The sequence below is a fragment of the Anomalospiza imberbis genome, chromosome 4 (assembly GCF_031753505.1).
Source record: "Anomalospiza imberbis isolate Cuckoo-Finch-1a 21T00152 chromosome 4, ASM3175350v1, whole genome shotgun sequence".
NCBI lineage: Eukaryota > Metazoa > Chordata > Aves > Passeriformes > Viduidae > Anomalospiza > Anomalospiza imberbis.
In genome coordinates, this window is record NC_089684.1 from 33,570,201 (window position 1) to 33,589,203 (window position 19,003).

The 19,003-nt window shown below is 40.9% G+C and overlaps 1 protein-coding gene across 2 annotated transcripts; it reads left to right on the forward strand.

Annotated features, from left to right (window-relative positions):
• The first annotated feature begins 170 nt into the window (after nucleotides 1-170).
• LOC137472592 (broad substrate specificity ATP-binding cassette transporter ABCG2-like) lies at nucleotides 171-18,670 on the forward strand. Of its 2 annotated transcripts, none has more exons than XM_068187871.1 (16): nucleotides 171-257; nucleotides 5,627-5,839; nucleotides 7,156-7,215; nucleotides 7,699-7,813; nucleotides 8,527-8,679; nucleotides 9,117-9,274; nucleotides 9,638-9,789; nucleotides 10,241-10,345; nucleotides 11,353-11,603; nucleotides 13,277-13,359; nucleotides 14,207-14,296; nucleotides 14,911-15,035; nucleotides 15,948-16,102; nucleotides 16,985-17,074; nucleotides 17,784-17,881; nucleotides 18,373-18,670. In XM_068187871.1, exons 2-16 carry the CDS (start codon nucleotides 5,634-5,636, stop codon nucleotides 18,521-18,523), a joined length of 1,992 nt encoding a protein of 663 aa, XP_068043972.1. In that variant the 5' UTR covers nucleotides 171-257; nucleotides 5,627-5,633; the 3' UTR covers nucleotides 18,524-18,670. The 2 variants fall into 2 exon arrangements, with proteins under 2 accessions (XP_068043972.1, XP_068043973.1); XM_068187872.1 differs by having other exon boundaries at nucleotides 11,356-11,603.
• Nucleotides 18,671-19,003: the final 333 nt, after the last annotated feature.

The window sequence follows — 19,003 nt, forward strand, 5'->3', positions numbered from 1 at the left end:
GGTGAAAGCAGCGGCTCGTCCTGGCCCTGCCCTCCCCAGAAAGGGAGAGGGTGGAGACTCCCCGGGGTGACGGAGCACAGGGTACCCAGCTGCCAGCTCATCCTGCAGCAGATGTGAGATCCGGGTGGCGCTGCCCGACCCTGCAAGCTGAGCCAGCCGCCGGAGCTGTGTTCCTCCCTTTCCTAGATCCTGCATCCCTTCCAGCGCCTCTGCCACCTCCTCAGCAGCCCTGCAACGCCTACCCGGACCTGCTGCTGGTGAGTGAGTCAGTAGCAGCAGTTCAGCCCTTTTACTCAGACAGATTTAGCTCGGTGTAGTTAGTGGCTTGCTTCCTCGTCCATGGATTTGCTTGCACTGCCATTGCTATGGAATGATATTCAGCAGCTGTTTTTCTCCAACAGCCAAGGAAACCACAGCAAAACGCTCACCTGCCTTCTCCCAGCTTTTCAAGGGATTTTATTGGGAAGGCAAGAAATCAATGAAAATATGCTATATAAAAGGCGGGGGCAGGGAAGCTTCAAGGCATAAATTAAAACCAGTAAAATGGTGAAAAATGAGAAAATTTTGTGGGAGCTGCCATTCTTGGTGCTCCCTCATGTATGTTAACAGGTGTGCAAATGCCTGCATGCTTGCTCAGTCCCCATAACACACAGGGCTCTTTTCATGGAAGGTAGATTGCAAATCCACGGTAAATAGACTGGCAATTAACTTACAGATTGCCTGAATCGCATTATCCTCATTTACTCAAATAGTTTTAATTTCCTGCTCGAGTTCCTGAGAAAGAGGAATGTATGGTCCTGACCCCTTTGCATCCCCACAGCCATTCTCTGGTCAGTCCACATCCCTGGAAATGGCTAAAGAAGAGGGGAGAAAAGGTTCTTTGAATTTATATATATTGAAAGGTTACAGCTTCTGTGAATTTATATATATCGAAAATCCAAAATGCACATACAGTATTGTTTCAGCTTGCAGGCTGCAAGACTTAACTTTGTACCCACTAAAAATAAGAGAAATAACAGCACACTCAACTGTGGTTTCTCTGGCACATTCAAGTATCCACAAAAAAAGAAACACACTGTTTTTAAAAAGGGTTTAGGACAGCTTCCTTTAGAAAATTATGCTGAAAGCTGCCTCTGTCTCTAAATCTCTTCGTCCTTAAGTAACTTCAATGCTTATTCTCCATAGAGATAAAATCTATTGAGTAACTGCCTGGATTTTCAAAAATGCACGTCTGAATTTTGCTATTTGCAGTTTTACTACCCCTCCTGAAGTATTGTTCTTTATTGTGGTTTTTTTTTTTTTTTCTATTTGAACTGCAAATCCCTCTGGTGCCAAAAGCTTTGCAGGAAGACTGACAGGAATAAATGTTCCTTAGCTTTTTATATAGACAATGTATCTTAAAGGACACAAATACGTTTACTGAAACTGTTTGAAAGACTCCACTTTGTTGTGGTTCAAGCATGTTTGAATCAACTGAACTTTGTAGCACATTTTGTTGTTGTTTGATGGTTTTGTTTAGTTCCCTTGTGTGTGTAGGAAAAATGACAGTTTGTACTTTACAAGTCTCAGAAGAATACTCAGGAAAATGACTGTACTGAAACCTTCATTTTATCTGCATTGAAACAGTGGGCAAAGAGATTTCTTGGTTGTTTTAAAGAAAGTAGTTTCATTTTGCCACTAACAAAAGGTTAAACCTCTAGATCCAGTACTTTGTCTCTTGGCAAAATTTTCTGTGACTACATATCTCTGAAGAAAATGATTTTCTATTAGACCTGCGCTGAAATTATGCTGAAATCAGTGGCAATAGAACTATTTCAAAACTATTTGGCCAAACAAACAAAATATGCAAAATTTCCAGAGAGTTTATAAATCTTTTATTCTGCTGATGCAAAGCGTACTATACTCAGGGCTGATATGACGAGAATATGAAACACTTTATTGAGATTAACAAATACATCTGAATACAGAAGGAAGTACGTATTGTTATAGAATCTCCTGCTAATTTCTGATCTAAAGTAAGTATTTGTAAGCCATTGGCAATGAAATCTGAGAAACTTAATTTAAAATTTGCATAGAAATTGATTTGATTAACATTCATCTTGGTTGTTTCTTTGTCCTGCACAAGCTCTGACTTAAAATGTTTCATGGCTGTATGTCACATTAAACTTAAATAATTATTTTTAAACAGGTAGAATCTGCAGTATTTTAAAAACTCAATTTCTGAGGAACAATTGCAAACAGCTGACAATTACATTAGCTGTGAAGGAGCAGGACTCTCTGTTCCTCTGGCAAAGTTTATTGCTAGATCAGAAATGGGAAAATTGTTTTGTAAAATACCACACTGATTATCTCACTGCAACTTTTTACTCCACAGCAAAAGAGAGACATCCAAAAAAGCAAAGCAAATCAAATGCCTAATTTTAGCATGTGTGCATCTTTTCTACTGTTTGCACTTCATCTTCTCCCAGCACACTGTGAGCTGAAATCCAAATGGCCACTCTCAGAGGCTTCCATGGATCACCTAGGCAAAGCCACGGCTGACCCAGTCTAGTGTTGGTGTCAGACCAACAATTTTCTCTGGAAATCTGTGCTCTGAGGGAGAAGCAGGAATTTGGGACTTCCCCAAGCCCCTTCCCACCAGGATGTCCAGAGCCCTGTCATTCTGCCAGCTCAAGGAGCTGCTGTGGTGGAGACTTGCAGTGGTTATGTCCCTTTCAGAAGAGAGCAGCCAACACAGATTTTATACAGCAGAAACAACCACACCAGCTCTAAGCGAATGAGCATTCTGAAATTTCTTTCTGCAATAAATTCTAGTAACTCTGAAAGTGTGAAATGCTATTTTCAGTATTAATGTAACATTTGAAATAGATGGGATTTTTTACTTTGATAAATGGCATGTCCCCAGCAATACACTTTTTTTTTTTCCTTCTTTTTTTTTTCCTGAAGGGAAGAACAGAACACAGGTAAATCCATGTATCAGGCGTTCCACCTGCTGCACCCCACCCTCTCCCTGCAAGTGGCACAAGCACCCTGCAGCCAGGAAGGGCTGTGACAACTTAAACCAGAGGTCCAGTAAGACCTGAATCCAGCCTCTGCTCACAGCTCCCAGTAGTTAATGCTTTCCCAAGGGACAAGAGCAAAGAATGTTGTTTTTCTCTGGAAATCTGTGTTATCAAGCCTTCCTGAACTGGAAGTTTCCTGCTGACAGCTGTATTAAATAGCTATTGAGAGACTGTTTGCTATGGATATATGTAATTCTTCCCATACCTGATTTAATTATATAGCTTCTACACACATTTTTGCAAGGAAGTGTACAATCTCATCCTATCTTGATTGATAGATTAAATTTGACTATTACAGACTGTCTGTTGTTAGGAACGACACTGTAAAGACAGTATGATCCTTTACTTGTGAAAACAGTTTCTGATTCTCTGCTTATTGTCTACCTGTCTAGTTCAGTCTGGAAAAATTAATTTCTTTAATTCCTAAAAAAATGTTTATTTCTTGAAGAGCATTTCAGAAATTTCAGTGGAAGTGCTGAGCTACATTTTTATGCTGGTCTTTGAAAAAAAACCACTAAAAACCCAATAAAATCGAATTGAAACAAAGAAAAATGTAACCATTCTGTTGATTATGTCTGAGGTCAAACTCTACCTCATTTTTTTTTCTCATTTGCTCATAATGTTGCATCTGTAATACTGAAATATTAAGGTGAGAAAAAAATGAGATCAAGCAAAATACTGATCCAAATACCTTATATATGTAGTGATATATCAAGGTCATAATCACACTGTCTCCTGCACTCACTTTGTGCTGCTTGGTTATCCAACAGCTCAAGGGATTTTCTAATGCCTACATGTGGTGTTGCCCCTGTGGTTGAGTATTTAGTACCTAGCTCCGCAAATATCTGCTCAGCACTTGGTGAGACTTTAAGTTACAAGTTCCTGCTGCAGTTCTGAATGCACATCTCTTAATTTACCAAAGCATCCTTTCAAAAGGAAGTGATTGACTGATTAACCCAGGAAGTGCATGAAAAATAGCCATATAAAATTACCTGTCCTCCTCCAGGCAGGTAAATCTTCTCTGGCACCAGTGAGAGTGTATGCAGTTTATCAGTAAAAGGCCTCTATATTTTAAGTGTTGCACACTTGATTGATGTTCAACTTATTCAAAATACATTTTAGCTAAAATTAAAGCTAGATGCATTGTAATTACATTTCAAACATGGTTTCTTTGCACTGGGCCAAGATTACTGGCTACTAAAACATTAAGACCTTATATTTTTGTCAGCACAGAAGGCTGCAGCTTTCTCAGAAGAGGCAATCTTGGGCTAGATTTGAGAAAGCATCACTGGGAGATGGATGAACCAGCCTTTATGTGGAGATAGGCTGATTGCTGAACATTAAGCTTCCAGAGGTTTCACTGTGCTCATAGACACCAAGGAACACCCAGCTGTCTGTCAAGCACCCTTAGCAAACTGACAAGATAAGGGCTTGGGTTTGGGTTTTTATGTGACCATATGAGCCTGTTAGATTAAATGGTTTTTTTTCCCCCAAGGTTCTTTTTGCTAATGGCTCTCAAATTCATTCAGCATGTCTGAAACTGTGTCATAATTTGCCTTCTTTCTTGCTGTAAGCAGTGTAACTATGCTGAGGTAGGGAGCTGGTCACCCCAGAGCTCCCAGCTGATCATCTACCCTCTTGCTTCCCATGAACTATTGCATTGCTAATATTTCCCATTGTGACATTTGAAGTAACTAGACTCTGATGAGTCAACATGTTTTATAGAGAGGCCAGACCCTGCCTCTCCCCCAGATGACCTTTAAGGAAGAACAAAGGGGACAAAGGTCTGCGTGCACAGGGACAGCCAGGGATGCTCCACTGTGCAGGTGGATGGCTCACAGGCAGAAGCCTGGCTCATGAAGGAGGTGAGATAACTTTAATTATTCTACAACTACCTTCTAGTTGTCACATGGAAATCAAACCCAAGGAAGAGAATTGCTTGGCAGCAGTGTCAGTTTCCATGTTGCTATATTCTTCGCAAAATTATTTAGATTAATAGAAGAGTTGCTGCCTGTGGCCAGGTGCTGCTGGTGAGGGGTAGTTGGTGGGGGAGAATTCTGTGGGAAAGGATTATGGGGTTGTGCTGTGGCAGACACAGCCACTTCCAGCTGCTGAGGCAAAGTTGAGTGTGTCAGTGATGCTGATAAATCTTCTCTGGAAATGTGTAAGAAAGGGCAAAAGATGTTGTTCAGCAGCTGTGAGAGAGGAGTGACAAAATGTGAGAGAAACAGACCCTAGAGAAGGAAGTCCAGGTGCCAGAGCAGATATTCACTTCAGAGGGCAGCGGGGTGGGCAGCTGTGGTCTCGCAAGGTCAGCCCAACTCAGCAGACCATGAGGGTGGAGGGAAATTCTTCTTTTTCCCTGCATCTGGCAGACCCTTATCAGCTTCGTGTCATCTCCAGGTCTGAGCCCACAGGACCCAACCTTCCTATCCAAAAGAGACACTCCTATATGGGCCTCTTCCAAGCCCACCATGGGCCCCGTGCCAAACACTGAGCCCAAAAGACACACCTTTCCTCTTCATACCTAATCAAATATTCTCTTTCCTGTGTTTCATGTCCAGAGGAAAGATGGCAGAAGGCCAGCCACACCTATGCATTCAGATGTCAGAATCCAGTACAGATGGCATTCCCAGCAGAATGCAGTCCTTGCCAGACTTGGCTGGCAGAGTAGGAAGCGTGCTCACCTTCCACAACATTTGCTACCATGTGAAGACAAAGACTGGGTTCCTGTGTTTCCAAAAAACCACCAGAAAAGAAGTTTTGAGAGATGTCAAGTATGTATTTAAACATCTCTTTAGAGTAGATGTGAGTTTTATTTCTGTCTGGAGAGTTGACTTCACTCATGTCACTGAGCCATTCAGCACAATATGCAGACCAAGATTTACAAAAATTATTTGTATGTGTAGTTGCTTCGTGTTTGCTGACAGCTGTGCTTAAGCCCAGGTCCTCAGTCCCTGGGCTAAGCCTGTAAATCAGAGAGCACACTTCCCTTGGCCCTGGGGGTATAGTTCTCTTGGCTGCTATCAGCACTGGGCACACCAACCAGCTCTGCTTGCTCTACACGCCCTGGCAATCCTTCCACTATGCCAGGGTGTTTAGCTGAGATACCAGCAGTGTGTCCTTCATGGTGTCTCCTTCCCTTAGGTGGCTTTGGGAAAGGCTAATTTTTTGGGGGGTTTAACTTAAGATGTTTAACACATTAATATAAGCGAGGGTCAGGTTAATTTTGAAGAGATGTAAAGATTTCTGGAGTTTTGGCATTTTTTGTTGAGTTGTTTTGTGGTTTTTTTTCCCCAATTGTGTGCACTACTGCAGTAAGGCAGTCATGTCACTATGGCATTTGTTCAATAATCAGTGAATAAAACTTGCCCATTCACAGTTCAGTAGTTAAACTCAGTGGCAAGGCATTGGCATACAATATGCCATTCCAAGTCAACCATGACTTTCAGCTCCCTAACTCCAATTTCTGTCATAAATATTCACCCTTTTGTGTAGCTCTGTCTGTCCTACTCTTTGCCCAGGGAATTTCCACACCTGCTAAACATGAGCTCTGAAAGGCTTTATTGATTTTCTCAAAAGCCATGTGGTACCTCATTTGACTTTCCTGGGTAATTTCTGACATTTGCCATCTGGCTTTTGAGATTTGTGGGGCTTTAATGTCAGATACAGAGAAACTATCAATTGCATTTTAAGTGCAGACAAATCCCTAGTTTATTCTGCCTACAGGGACTATTATTTTCTCTGTTGAGAGAATAATACCTTTAGAACTGAGTATGGTTAAAGCAAGTGCATGCTTCTCTTGTAGAGATCCATGTGGTAAAAATACATGTACAGATTTTGCTACATTTTAGTCATGTTTCTGTTCTGTCTTCATTATATGATTATTAGTTTTTCTTGAATTAGGAATAAAAAGTTAAGGTGAAGTCTGATGTTAAATATTTCTTGTGATTAGGCAGCTTAATTAATTCCAAAATTAATGGCATGCAGAAAGTAGTTGTACAGATAAGTTACATTGGCCTGCCAGTAGAAACAGGCAAAGAAATAATCCCACCCTAACTACTTGGTAAAACTTATCCATTTTGTCTTACAGTGGCATTATGAAACCAGGACTGAATGCAATTTTGGGACCCACTGGCAGTGGTAAATCTTCGTAAGTGCACCTTTTGCCCTCCACAGAAATTACACCAAGGGGAAAATGAAACTGTACACATTTAGCAGTAATGGACTTCTCTTCAGGGAAAGATTGAGTTTTTATTTAGGACTGTGCAAGTCTCACTGTTTACTGAGAAATACTTGAATTCTAAAAGACAATCAGATTATATGAGAAAGGTGAAATACAGTTTTAGTCCACACTTTACTGACAGTCACTCCTTACACACCATTCAATGTGTAACCAATTTGAGGGTAAACTCAAATTATTGAAAAAATGGACATGGATCTGCATGGATCTCCTTTCCTTAGGAAACCAGGACAAAAGCAACTCAGTCCTTGAAAGTTGCTGGGGATTTTCTAGATTGCAGACGTTTCATGTGATCTGTTTTATGTAGCTATTTGTTCCATGAGCTGGGTTTGTGGTTCAGAGGGCTTTGTCTCCTGCATGTTCATCTGACAAAGTAACCAACTTTTCATTTAGGCTGCTGGACATTTTGGCTGCAAGGAAGGATCCACGTGGGCTCTCTGGTGACATTTTGATCAATGGAGCTCCTCAGCCTGCCAACTTTAAATGTACCTCTGGGTACGTAGTACAGGTAAGCAGTTTTTATGACTGTGGATTCTATTGTAAGAAATTGCTGCTGTGTTGCAAACACCTTGCCTTGATCCAAGAATCAAGGAAAAAGCCTTAAAATTACTGTCAGCATGTTACAGAAAGGTGGTCCCTCAAACGACATGTAAATCTCCACTTCCCACAACTGACAGGTTCCCTTTGCAAGAGACAAGCAGATGGTATCTAAAAACCTCCCCTCCTTCCTCCTTTGACAAAACAAGTTGAGAACACCATCACCTAACCCACATGGACCCAACCTTTCTTTACCTTCCCTCTTTTCTCCCTGTTCTCACCTGCGGTGGGCTGAGGCTGCACAGGCAAACACACTGTGATAAAGGTCTGAGCTGTAGCTGCTCCTTAGGTCCCTTCAGCCCTTGAGTCCCTCAACACCTCCAAAAATCTGAATAAGGTAAGAATACATAAGGGACTGTTTTTAATACTTTGCTGTTTATATATTTTGATATCATGCATGATGGAGGCTGTTCCTATGTGGCATTGCTTTATGAATTAAGGCAAATACAATTATGTGCACGAAATCCAAACTCTTCTATGACATGGGCATTGAAGATGCACCTTACTGCATGTTCTGGCTGCTGCTACTGTCCCTCTGCATGCAAGGACAGCACAAAACATAGGTAGATTAAATAGAAATTGCTGAGCAACCACCAAGTATCTACCCTTTTTTTTTAAATGAAGGATGATGTGGTCATGGGAACCCTGACTGTAAGAGAAAATTTGAAGTTCTCAGCAGCACTCCGCTTGCCAAAGTCAGTGAAGGAACAGGAAAAAAATGAACGAGTGAATCAGATAATCAAGGAATTGGGTTTGAGCAAAGTGGCAGATTCCAAGGTAAGGCCTGTAAACATGTTACTTAAAATGTAGTAAGTGGTTTATTAATTTACCAAATTACTCATCATGCCAGATTAAAAAAAAAAAGTAAATTTCAACAGGATGTTTCAGTAATACAATAATTAGTGACATTTCTCTATGGAGACCTGTACTGGTACTGCCGTATGGTACTACATTTCAAGGAAAAGGAAAGGGAAAGACAAAGGTGAAAGGGAAAGTTAGTGGCTGGAGAAAAAGACAAGACCTCAAGTAATATTAATATTAGGAACAAGGCTATGTGTGAGATAACATCTGCTACAAAAATTTACATCTGCTTCTGAGTGTAGGGGCAAAATTCCTTACAACTCTCCCCAAATACTGCCACATGGGTATGATACTGTTTGTTCAAGGTTATCTCTTTGGGCCAAACAAGTCAAGTTTCTTGGTTTTTTTATTAGGTTGGTACCCAGTTCTCTCGTGGGGTGTCTGGAGGAGAGCGGAAAAGGACCAATATTGGGATGGAGCTCATCACGGATCCTGCCATCTTGTTTTTGGATGAACCAACAACGGGACTTGATGCTAGCACTGCTAATGCTGTCCTACTGCTACTGAAAAGGTGGTGGCTTTCCTGTTCTCAGCACTCCACTCTGCTAGACTTCAGTTGTATTTGACTCAAATTACAGTTCAAATGAACAAACAGGGAATTCAGACATGTAATTATTTACCAGTGAGCCAAGGATGCAAATGGGGTAGGAAAAAAACTGAATGAATTCTCTCTCTTCAAAATGAGAATTCTTTTCTTACACAGACACTGTAAATATGACCTAAATATTTTCTTTTTATATTTTTTCCTTTCTTCTTCCTTCTCTGGCATACCAAGTTAATCAGACTTCATCAAGATTTAACTGAACTTTCAAATGCTCTTATCTAAACACTGAATCAACTTGCAAAGCTGACATCTGTCATCCTTCACATTCAGGATGTCAAAACAAGGAAGGACAATCATCTTCTCCATCCACCAGCCTCGGTACTCCATATTCCGACTATTTGACAACCTGACGCTGCTAGCTGCAGGGAGACTGCTGTACCATGGGCCGGCCCAGCATGCCATTGAATACTTTCAGTCCATTGGTGAGCACTACTTCCAGCAGGGCCAACCTTTGGTTTGCACCAACTTGAGTGAAATGCCAATAGCTCTGGGCCAGAATTGGACACGGCATGTCCAAGCAAGTCCAGCATTTTAACAAGCTTAGCATTTCTCTGGGTGTTTCTCCTCTTGACTCACTTGTGGATTTGGGTGAGCTGTTCCTGGTATATCTTAATTAGAGAAAGCCTGGGCTAGGGCTGGGAAGAGCACGCTGCCAGCTGTCACCTCACTTTTGCTGATGGTGCTGCCTGGCAGTGCCACTCATCCCTCAGGAAAGTATGGACCTTCCAAAGGCTGCCATGCCTTTGGTGCAGGCTGCTCCATGGGCAGGATGTGTGGCTGTGCTCCTGACAGCCAAGCACAGCACTTGGCCAGTCATACAGCCCCACACCCAGGGCTCACAACACTGTCACCACAGTGTCACTGTCACCACAGGCTACCTGTGTGAGCTCTACAACAACCCTGCCGATTTTTTCCTGGATGTAATCAATGGAGACTCCACCGCCGTGACAATGAACAAGGCTGATGAAAGTAACACAGGTATGAAATCCAGAGCTGAGTCAAGTTATCCTAACATGTGTGGGAATGGGAATTTAAGAAACTGTTTTGGTCACTCTCAGCACACAGAAAGAGCTTCTTTCATCTTCAAGGCAAACCAGCTGAAATCCTGCAGAAGCAGACATGATAAACCAGGATAATTGTTCCTGTTAAGGACATAATTTGATGCAGTTATGACTTGACTATTTTACCTAATGTAACAATTTTTCTGTTAGGAAATTACTGTTTTCTTTCCTCTGAACAGGGTGGGAAGGAGTAGACATAGGGTACCACTGCTCATCTGACGTTTCCCTGAAGTTGTGCTAAGGCAGAAATTATCCCCAAAGTAACGAATCAGTTCTCACCTATTTTTTGGAGCACGCTTTCTCATACTTTTCTGCTGCCACTCAGTAATAGCTTACTCTCTTTTCACAGGAGTGAAAAGGCAAATGAAGTAATGAATACGCTGAGTGCCCAAACACAGTTTCACTATACCTTTACCAAAGGACCAGCCATCATTTTACAAAAATGCTCTGATCAGGGTCTAGCAAATATTATAGCTGGCAGATATGACGCATCATATCTGTCATTGCAAAAGCTTACACTGTATCATAGTTAAGAAAAAAAAAGAGATCCAGCTGAAATTTATATGTGATCAAGGTAGACACATGCAGGGTTACCTGGATCTAAAAGTCTGGGAAGTCCAGGATTATGTTGTTATCTGTGAAACAGATTACTTACAGAAACCTTTGGGGCAAAGGGGATGTAAAAATCACTTTTTGATTAAAAGTCATGTTGCTGCCAAGTTGCAACTCCCTGGGCAGACAAGGGTTTGCCTGGTTAGAAAGCTGAGAGGCTGCTGCCTGTGGGAGAAGTTGCACAGACAAACACAGATTTTTTTTTGTCTTATTTATACCAACTCTTTTGAACTGTCTGCTATGGGACTGAGTGCAGTGAATCACTAGAACTATGTGTGCATCTTAAGTCTTCTGTTTTTTTAATCTTTCCAGCAGAGAGCATTGAAGAATGCTCTGGATATGATAAGACCTTGGCTGAGCAATTAGCAGAAAAATACTCCAACTCTGCCTACTACCAAGAAACAAAAGCACATTTAGAGAGCATATCTTCAGGAAATAAAAAGAAAATCAGAGGACTTTTCCAGCAAATCACATATGCTAATTCCTTCCTCCACCAGCTGAAATGGGTGTCCAGGCGCACATTTAAAAACCTGATAGGAAACCCTCAGGCTTCCATAGCTCAGGTAAGGCTTTTTGTGTCTATGGTTTTGTAGTATATGTTGAATTTATTTGGGTCCTGGATTGCTAGATAAGTCACTGGGATGGCTTTGCCTCTTGATATTTTGACTGCAGTAAGCATCTGAAGGAAGAGTGCTCAGTGTCTAGGAATCTGGGGATGGAAGGTGTCCTGAATGCTCCCAAATGTGGGACTGTTCAGTAATTAATTTTGGACTACTGAAAGACTCTGAGAGGCAAGACCTGTCCCAGCAGGGTATTCTGCTGCTCCCAGCCAGGAGCACATTATGTCCCAAGTAGTTTCACACATTTGCTCAAGAACATTCTTCAGATTTGACTCTAATTGTCCAGGCTTGGCACTGTGGGGTTTGGCCTCAAATCCTCTCCCTCGCTAGGAAAAGTTAACAGAATACATTTGCATACTTCATTAAACTTCAGCACAAAATGAAGTGCTGGCAGTTGGCTGAAGTGCAAAAATATTTTTGCAGTCTCATGAAGTGTGTGCTGTTTGGTTATTTGACTGTTCATATTGGTGATGATGTCTTCTGGATAAGGTGTCATGAAGTCCACAATGGGGATCAGCATCTGCCATGAAAGATAATCACTGGCTCTGTTAGTGGTGCTTTTTCTGAAGGATCAGAACCAAAAGTGTTGACTCCTTCAGAGCTGCACATTGATTTCAAAAATGAAGAATGTCCGGCTGCAGACTGACTAATCCTTGGGAATCCCCTAATTTATGGGCCAAACTCTACAGCCACAGCACCACCAAAACTCCTACTGCAATTCTCAGCAGTTCTGGAGAGGGCAATAGAAAAGTCAGCCTGTAGCCGGGGGTGTAAATTATCTTCATAATGCTTTATATAATGAGTGAATAAATGGCTGGTGTGGAGGTAAAACAAGTCCAGAATCCCCGAGGTTAAAAGGCTGTGAGTATGTGTGTGTGCCTGTGTGTTGGTACTATGGAGATCCTTAATAATTGCTTTGTAAAAGCTTGACCCTGTGACAAGAATTAGGCTCTCTAGAACCTCCTTCATAGCCCAAGGTTAATGGTTCTGACTCGTTTCTCACAATCTTTTTTATCTCCCCACCCTCATTAGGGGTGGATTTGTCCAGCATTCTTTTAGGGGTCCATGGCTCATTAAGCCTTCTTTTCATTAATCTGCTCCAATTTGGTCTTGAAATGATCCCTGCTTTCCACTGCAACTGCCTCAGGAGCTGAATTATCCCTGACATTTTCTCCTTTCAGCAGGATTTTAGTGAGAAGGTGCCAAGGATCAAGTAGTTTATGGTGTTAAGACTCATGCATTACTCAGGCTTAAAAATGACAGAACTGCCTGATACCATTGTTTTCCTGAGATTTTTTGTCATTTGCATTTAGCACTTAAAAAGTGTGATGCACACATTTCAGTCTTTTAAATGACATCCTTGCAGCAGCTGTTATCTCTGTTATTTAAATAATAACTTTTGTAATAAAGTTACAGACTGCAAATATCAATATATCTGTAGCCTTGTTGTAGCATCTCATTAAAAACAATCCCATGAGTAAGATGTATGATAGAGCCCAGTAATTACACAGTGTGGAGCATGAGAATAAACTGTCATCCTCATCCTGGCAGTCAGGAAAACCTTTGAAGCAATGAGAATGATACTTTCCCTCCTCTTTTCTCTTTTTCCCATTTAGCTTTGTATAACATCTTTTCTGGGACTGACTGTAGGCGCCATCTACTTTGGACTTGAGGAGAACTCTGCTGGACTACAGAACAGGTCAGTCAGTCTAGGTAATGGATGTTCAAAAATTTGATAAAGCTCCCTTTAAAGGAGCTTAATACCTCTTTAAAGCAAATGCTTCCCTTCACATCAGTAAGGCCAAGCCTGTGTGACTTGGAAGTGAGGATGTGATTTTGTTCCTCTAGCAAGGTCCCTGCAGAACTGAGACTGTTAAAATATACAGACTTGTGGGGACATAAACCTAGGTAACTAAAGTTGTAATCTTGCAACTGTTTCTATTCACACACTTGAATTTACCAGAGGTAAGAGATTTTCAAATTATGCTGCTCTATGTATCATTTTGATAGCTGTATGTACCTGACCTGACACATGAGTTTGCCACTATGAAACCTCTGGGTTCTTAATCCTGTAAGATTTCATAGCATTTGTTTAAAAACAGCCCAGTTTTAAATTGAGTAGGAAGTGCCTTAAATTTTTGTGGAAAAGGTGAAAACTACTTCTCACACTATTTATTTGGTTCCTCTTTGTTTGCAGCAGAAAAATGCCTCACTATCTGAAAATGTTTAACGTGTCAGGAAATTGCATCAAGAAAAACACCAAACCACAGTCCCTCAAAAGAAACCTCCATTGATTTTCTATATTTTGACCGCATCAGAGAATGTGCTATCACTGCATGCCAAAACCAAATAATCACTATACCACATCTGTGTCAGGCTTGTTACAGACTCAGACTCATAGCCAAGACTTTTCCCATGGATTTTGGGATGGGAGGTCAAACAGTGCCAAACTTCAAGCACTGCAAGTGGATTTATGTACTCTGTTGTGGAAACACTACATTTACATCTCATTTTAAATAACAGCTCACTGTTTTGCTATTTTGCAGAGTGGGTGCAATGTTCTTTCTGACCACCAACCAGTGTTTCAGCAGTGTCTCAGCTCTTGAACTCTTTGTGGTGGAAAAGAAGATATTTATGTAAGTAAAACATACAAAAAATTTACCAGACTCTGCTGTTAGACTGTGAGTTTGTCTGACATGCTGTAAATGTTATTTAAGTACAGTTAGTGCAGAATTTTCAAATTATTTCAATGATAGTGCTCATTACAAATGTACTCTGTTAGTCTGCTAGTGAGTTGTCTGCAAACCCCCCAAAAGGTACCTATGATTACAACTGGCTTAGAGTGTAATATTATTGACACAGTAGGTAAAACACCCTTGAATACTCAATTTTGGCATTGATTAATAAGTTTGTGACTTGCTAGTGAGGGCAATAATTATCATCTAACTGGATTCTTTAAAGCTATGCATATTATGCTGTATAAAATATGAAAATTATTCAAACTTTACGCTCTCTCAATAACATGACACATAAATTTACTGAAAATTATGTGCACAAGTACCCATATTCACTTGCATATGAAAATGTCACCAGTTCTATAGTGTATAGGCTTACTGGACAGCTGCATTGTAGCCTAAGTATGAAAGACTTTCTTCCAGTTTGAGCTAGAATTCATTTGTCAAGTGGTGAACATCAAACTGGTTTTTAGTGGCTAAATTTGTAATGTGCTGTACCTATCTCTGTGTTCCAGACATGAATATATCAGTGGGTACTACAGAACATCTGTATACTTCATAGCAAAGCTAATGGCTGATTTAATACCCATAAGGACTATGCCCAGCATCATCTTCACCTGCATAGTTTACTTCATGCTAGGCAAGTATGGTCTCCTACAGTCTCATTCCAACCTCCCCCCACGTGCATGGGGGGAGGCACGTGCATTTTATAGATGTGTATGCATATTTATATAAGCTAAATCCCTACACTGGTGTGGCATTGGCTACTGAGCTTACTTTTAGCACACCATGTTGTTTTCTACAGAAAAGACACAAAGATTAAAGCATTCATCAGAGAATCTGTGACATGTCTCATCTTCACTGTCCCTAGAAGGAAGCCATAACCTTTACTATGTAGTTTTGATTTATTCCTTTTCATCTGTGGCATTCTTCGCTTCTGATGACTTTTACAAGATACTTTTCTGATCCTTGCAGGAACACCTAAAAGAAAAGGTTTTGTTTTAAGATCTTAATACTGTGTGAATTAATATCAGTTTGTTGGCTGTGATCTGAGTTTTTGCGCTAAGGAATAGGAAACAAGGCCACACCAGCAAGAGGCTCTCAAACTGTGAAACTGGAGTGAAACAGACCTTGCTACTGAATCCATAACCACCTTAAGGCTGCTAAGTTCTTTAGGAGAGCTCTCTGCTGGAAACTAGTGAAATGCTGTACAGCTGCTTCTCATGGAAGTGCACTAGAAGTTTCTCCTTTGATGGACAACTTGCAGCCACTTTGGATGTGTGAAGTACAGTACTTCTACACATTCTACTATCTTCAGTCTTACTGCAGTTTTGGGCATACTATTTATTCATCCTCTCTTCCACTGCCAAGACAGACACATAAGGGCTGTCACAAACACCACAGCAGTCTTGGGTCTCAGTGACACAGCCTGTGCTGGCAGACAAGATGTAATTTTTAAGCAGGACACACTAGGAAAGTCAGGATAGTGATCAGATTATGGCAGAGCTTTCAGCAACATCATTCTGAAACCCTTTTTGTTTTGATCTTTAAGGTTTGAAACCAACAGTAGAAGCCTTCTTTACAATGATGTTCACTCTTATGATGGTGTCCTACACAGCCACTTCCATGGCACTTGCCATTGCAGCAGGACAGAGCGTGGTCTCTATAGCAAACCTGCTCATGACTGTTGCGTTTGTTTTCATGATTGTGAGTAGCACTTTTCAGTTCTCTAGTCTGGATCACGAAACCCCAGAAATGCTGAAATCCAGAAATCCTACTAGCATGGAGTTCAGCTGAATTCTGCAAAAAGTCTATTGGGGTCAACATATCCTGATTTGTCTGATTTCAGTATTCTGATGCTGTGGGATGGACTATTCTGAATTGTTTTTTGAAAGAACAAGAAATGAGGGGCTGGAGGGGTGGGTGTGAGGAGGAGAATGGTTCCTCTGACTTCTTCTCTGTGGCTCTAGCAAACAGAAAACTGCCTGGAAAGTAGGAAAGCCACTTAGGGCTACATTTCATTCTCTCTCCCTTAACTTCGTGAAAGGCAAATGTTAATTGGATGAGAACATGACATGCAGCCCTCTATTTTCTGAGACCACTAGCCCAGCTGTCCTCCTCAGCTGCAGAGCCCACCTTGGGCATATTAAACTGGGCCACACACAGCCACAGTCAGGAGGCAGGCACTTTAGACGAGGCAGAGCTGAATCTACAGCCAAAATCCACACTGCCTCAGACTCAGGGCACACAGGCAAAACCCAGAGCAGTCCCACACTGAGGAGCAGCAGAGTTCATGTGAACCCATGTAGGACCCCTAGACAGGAAGCATGTGGGTTTACTGCACAGGGGAAAGCATTCCTTGTTATTTGTTTTGGGGGAAGGACCTGAGGTTATGGCCCAAAGCTCGATAACATATAAATCCTTCCCTTTTGTTCTTCTGCTGGAAGAGTTTCTTCCTCAGGGAATGCTTTCCCATTCCTTTTTATCTGAAGAAGCAAAGTCAAGAGCTAGAGAAGGACACATGATAAAAGCATGTAATTTGTAATCTGGTTTTGTTATGTTTTTTTTTTTGGTAAACATTGTCTCTAGATTTTCTCTGGGTTGCTGGTCAATCTCACAAGCGTCATGTCCTGGCTCTCCTGGCTCAAATACTTTAGCATCCCTCGATATGGAATGACAGTAAGTGCGCTAATTTCCTGTGTACAAACCTGGAAATGGTTTGCTAGAAAGGAATGTCTTTAATCATGATAATGAAATCTTCACACTTGATGGCCTAATGAGCAAAAGGAAAGCTAATTAAGTACAACAACTTTGGAGTGTTGTGCAGTATCTTAAAACAAGAAGGGCTTCTCATCAACTAGCACCAACTGCTGTTTAGAAGAGTTCATTTCTGTAATTTGGAAACACCTCATATGAGAGACACGACTACTACATTCAGTGGATTTCAGCTGGACAGAAATGTTTCAAAGTAAAGAACAATGTTATCTCCACCCAAAAAAGTAAAAATCTTCTATTTGTCTTTTCCATCAATCAAACAAAAACTTGTCAGGCTAATGTTTTTCTCCTAATTTGTGAAAATTTAAGCCAGAGTGACGTTTTGCAGAGAAAATTGGGCTTCACTGTGCCTGTGCAGAAATAATCTGGCCTGGGGGAAGTGGTAAAGCTTGTTGTGGTGCATGCTTTAGCAGGTGTGTACAGGCTATATACATTCTTCTCTTAAAAGAAAAAAAAGAACTCTGCTACTCTGCTAAAAATGGGGATTTGGCAAATAAAATAGTGATACCAGTACATTTTTAGAATTAATTTTATTGCATTATATTTCATCTTGTTAATGTATTACTCGTTTACCTAATAATTTCTGTTGTCATTGCTTCTTTTATTTTAAAAGGCTTTACAGATCAATGAGTTGACTGATCTGAACTTCTGTGGCAGCAGCAACAATACAGTTTTAAGCAGTGACAGTAGCTGTCGACAGACAGGCCACATGTAAGTATTTTGGTACACTGAAATGAATCCCACCATCAGCAGCTTTAGAAGTTCTAGAACATCAGTCTGAGTATCCGAGATACTCACTAATGACCAGAGAATCTGTGAGTTTTACATGGAAAAGGAGCCTTTGACTGGGTTTTTGCATTCTGACTGCATGAAACATTCTGCTTGTTGTCATATTTAGTATTTATAACACTAGAAATATCTGCATTATGCTTCTTACTTTTCTTCAAACTGTATTTAGTGAGAGCTATGCAAACACACAATTGTACAGCCTCACAAAATCCATTTCAGCTTCCAACGTGAAACTGGAGCTACAAGAAAAGCAAATTTACAAATGGAAAATTAACAACTTACATATAGCTGCTGTTTGCCCAGCCTGCTACACACATGCAACCACATTACAACTTCTAGAGATCTTCCTAGATCCTGCTGAGTGGTTTGTTAAGTGACTAAGCTTATCAATGTGTGTGTGTATTTATCTGTAGGCCATGTACTGGAGAGGAGTATCTGAAGAGTCAAGGCATCGATGCAAGCACCTGGGGCCTGTGGCAGAACCACCTGGCTCTGGCCTGCATGACACTAATCTTCCTTACCATTGCCTACCTCAAACTGCACTTCATGAAGAAGTTCTCTTAAAACCAGAGGGAAAGATGTAATTCCCACTGTTCAGTAGTTTGCTGAACTGATTGTGGAAATGACTTGATTATTTTTAAGGAGGCATTTCTTTGTACTTTTATTATTACCCAAGTCAACAACATGAACGCCATCCTTGTGTAATAAATATTTGCTGTTAATTTACTCTGCCAAAATGTCTAGCATGGCTCACTCCTCTTTGCCACAAAAAAGTGTACCACTGTTCATTTATTCAAGAGACTTATTCAGTCTTTCCGCATGTTCTAGCTATGATCTTGTCAAACACTATATCTAATATTTAGTGGTTTAACCTGAAATAAATAGTGGTTCCATACTTTAATTAGCACCTACCTTCACCAGGAAGCAATTCAGTCTAAAGTAATGCTTATCAGGACACTAATGCTTATCTCAGCTGCTTACGTGATCACAGGATATGTGAGACACGGACAAAATCCCTTCCATCCCAGTGCCCTTTTCTATTTG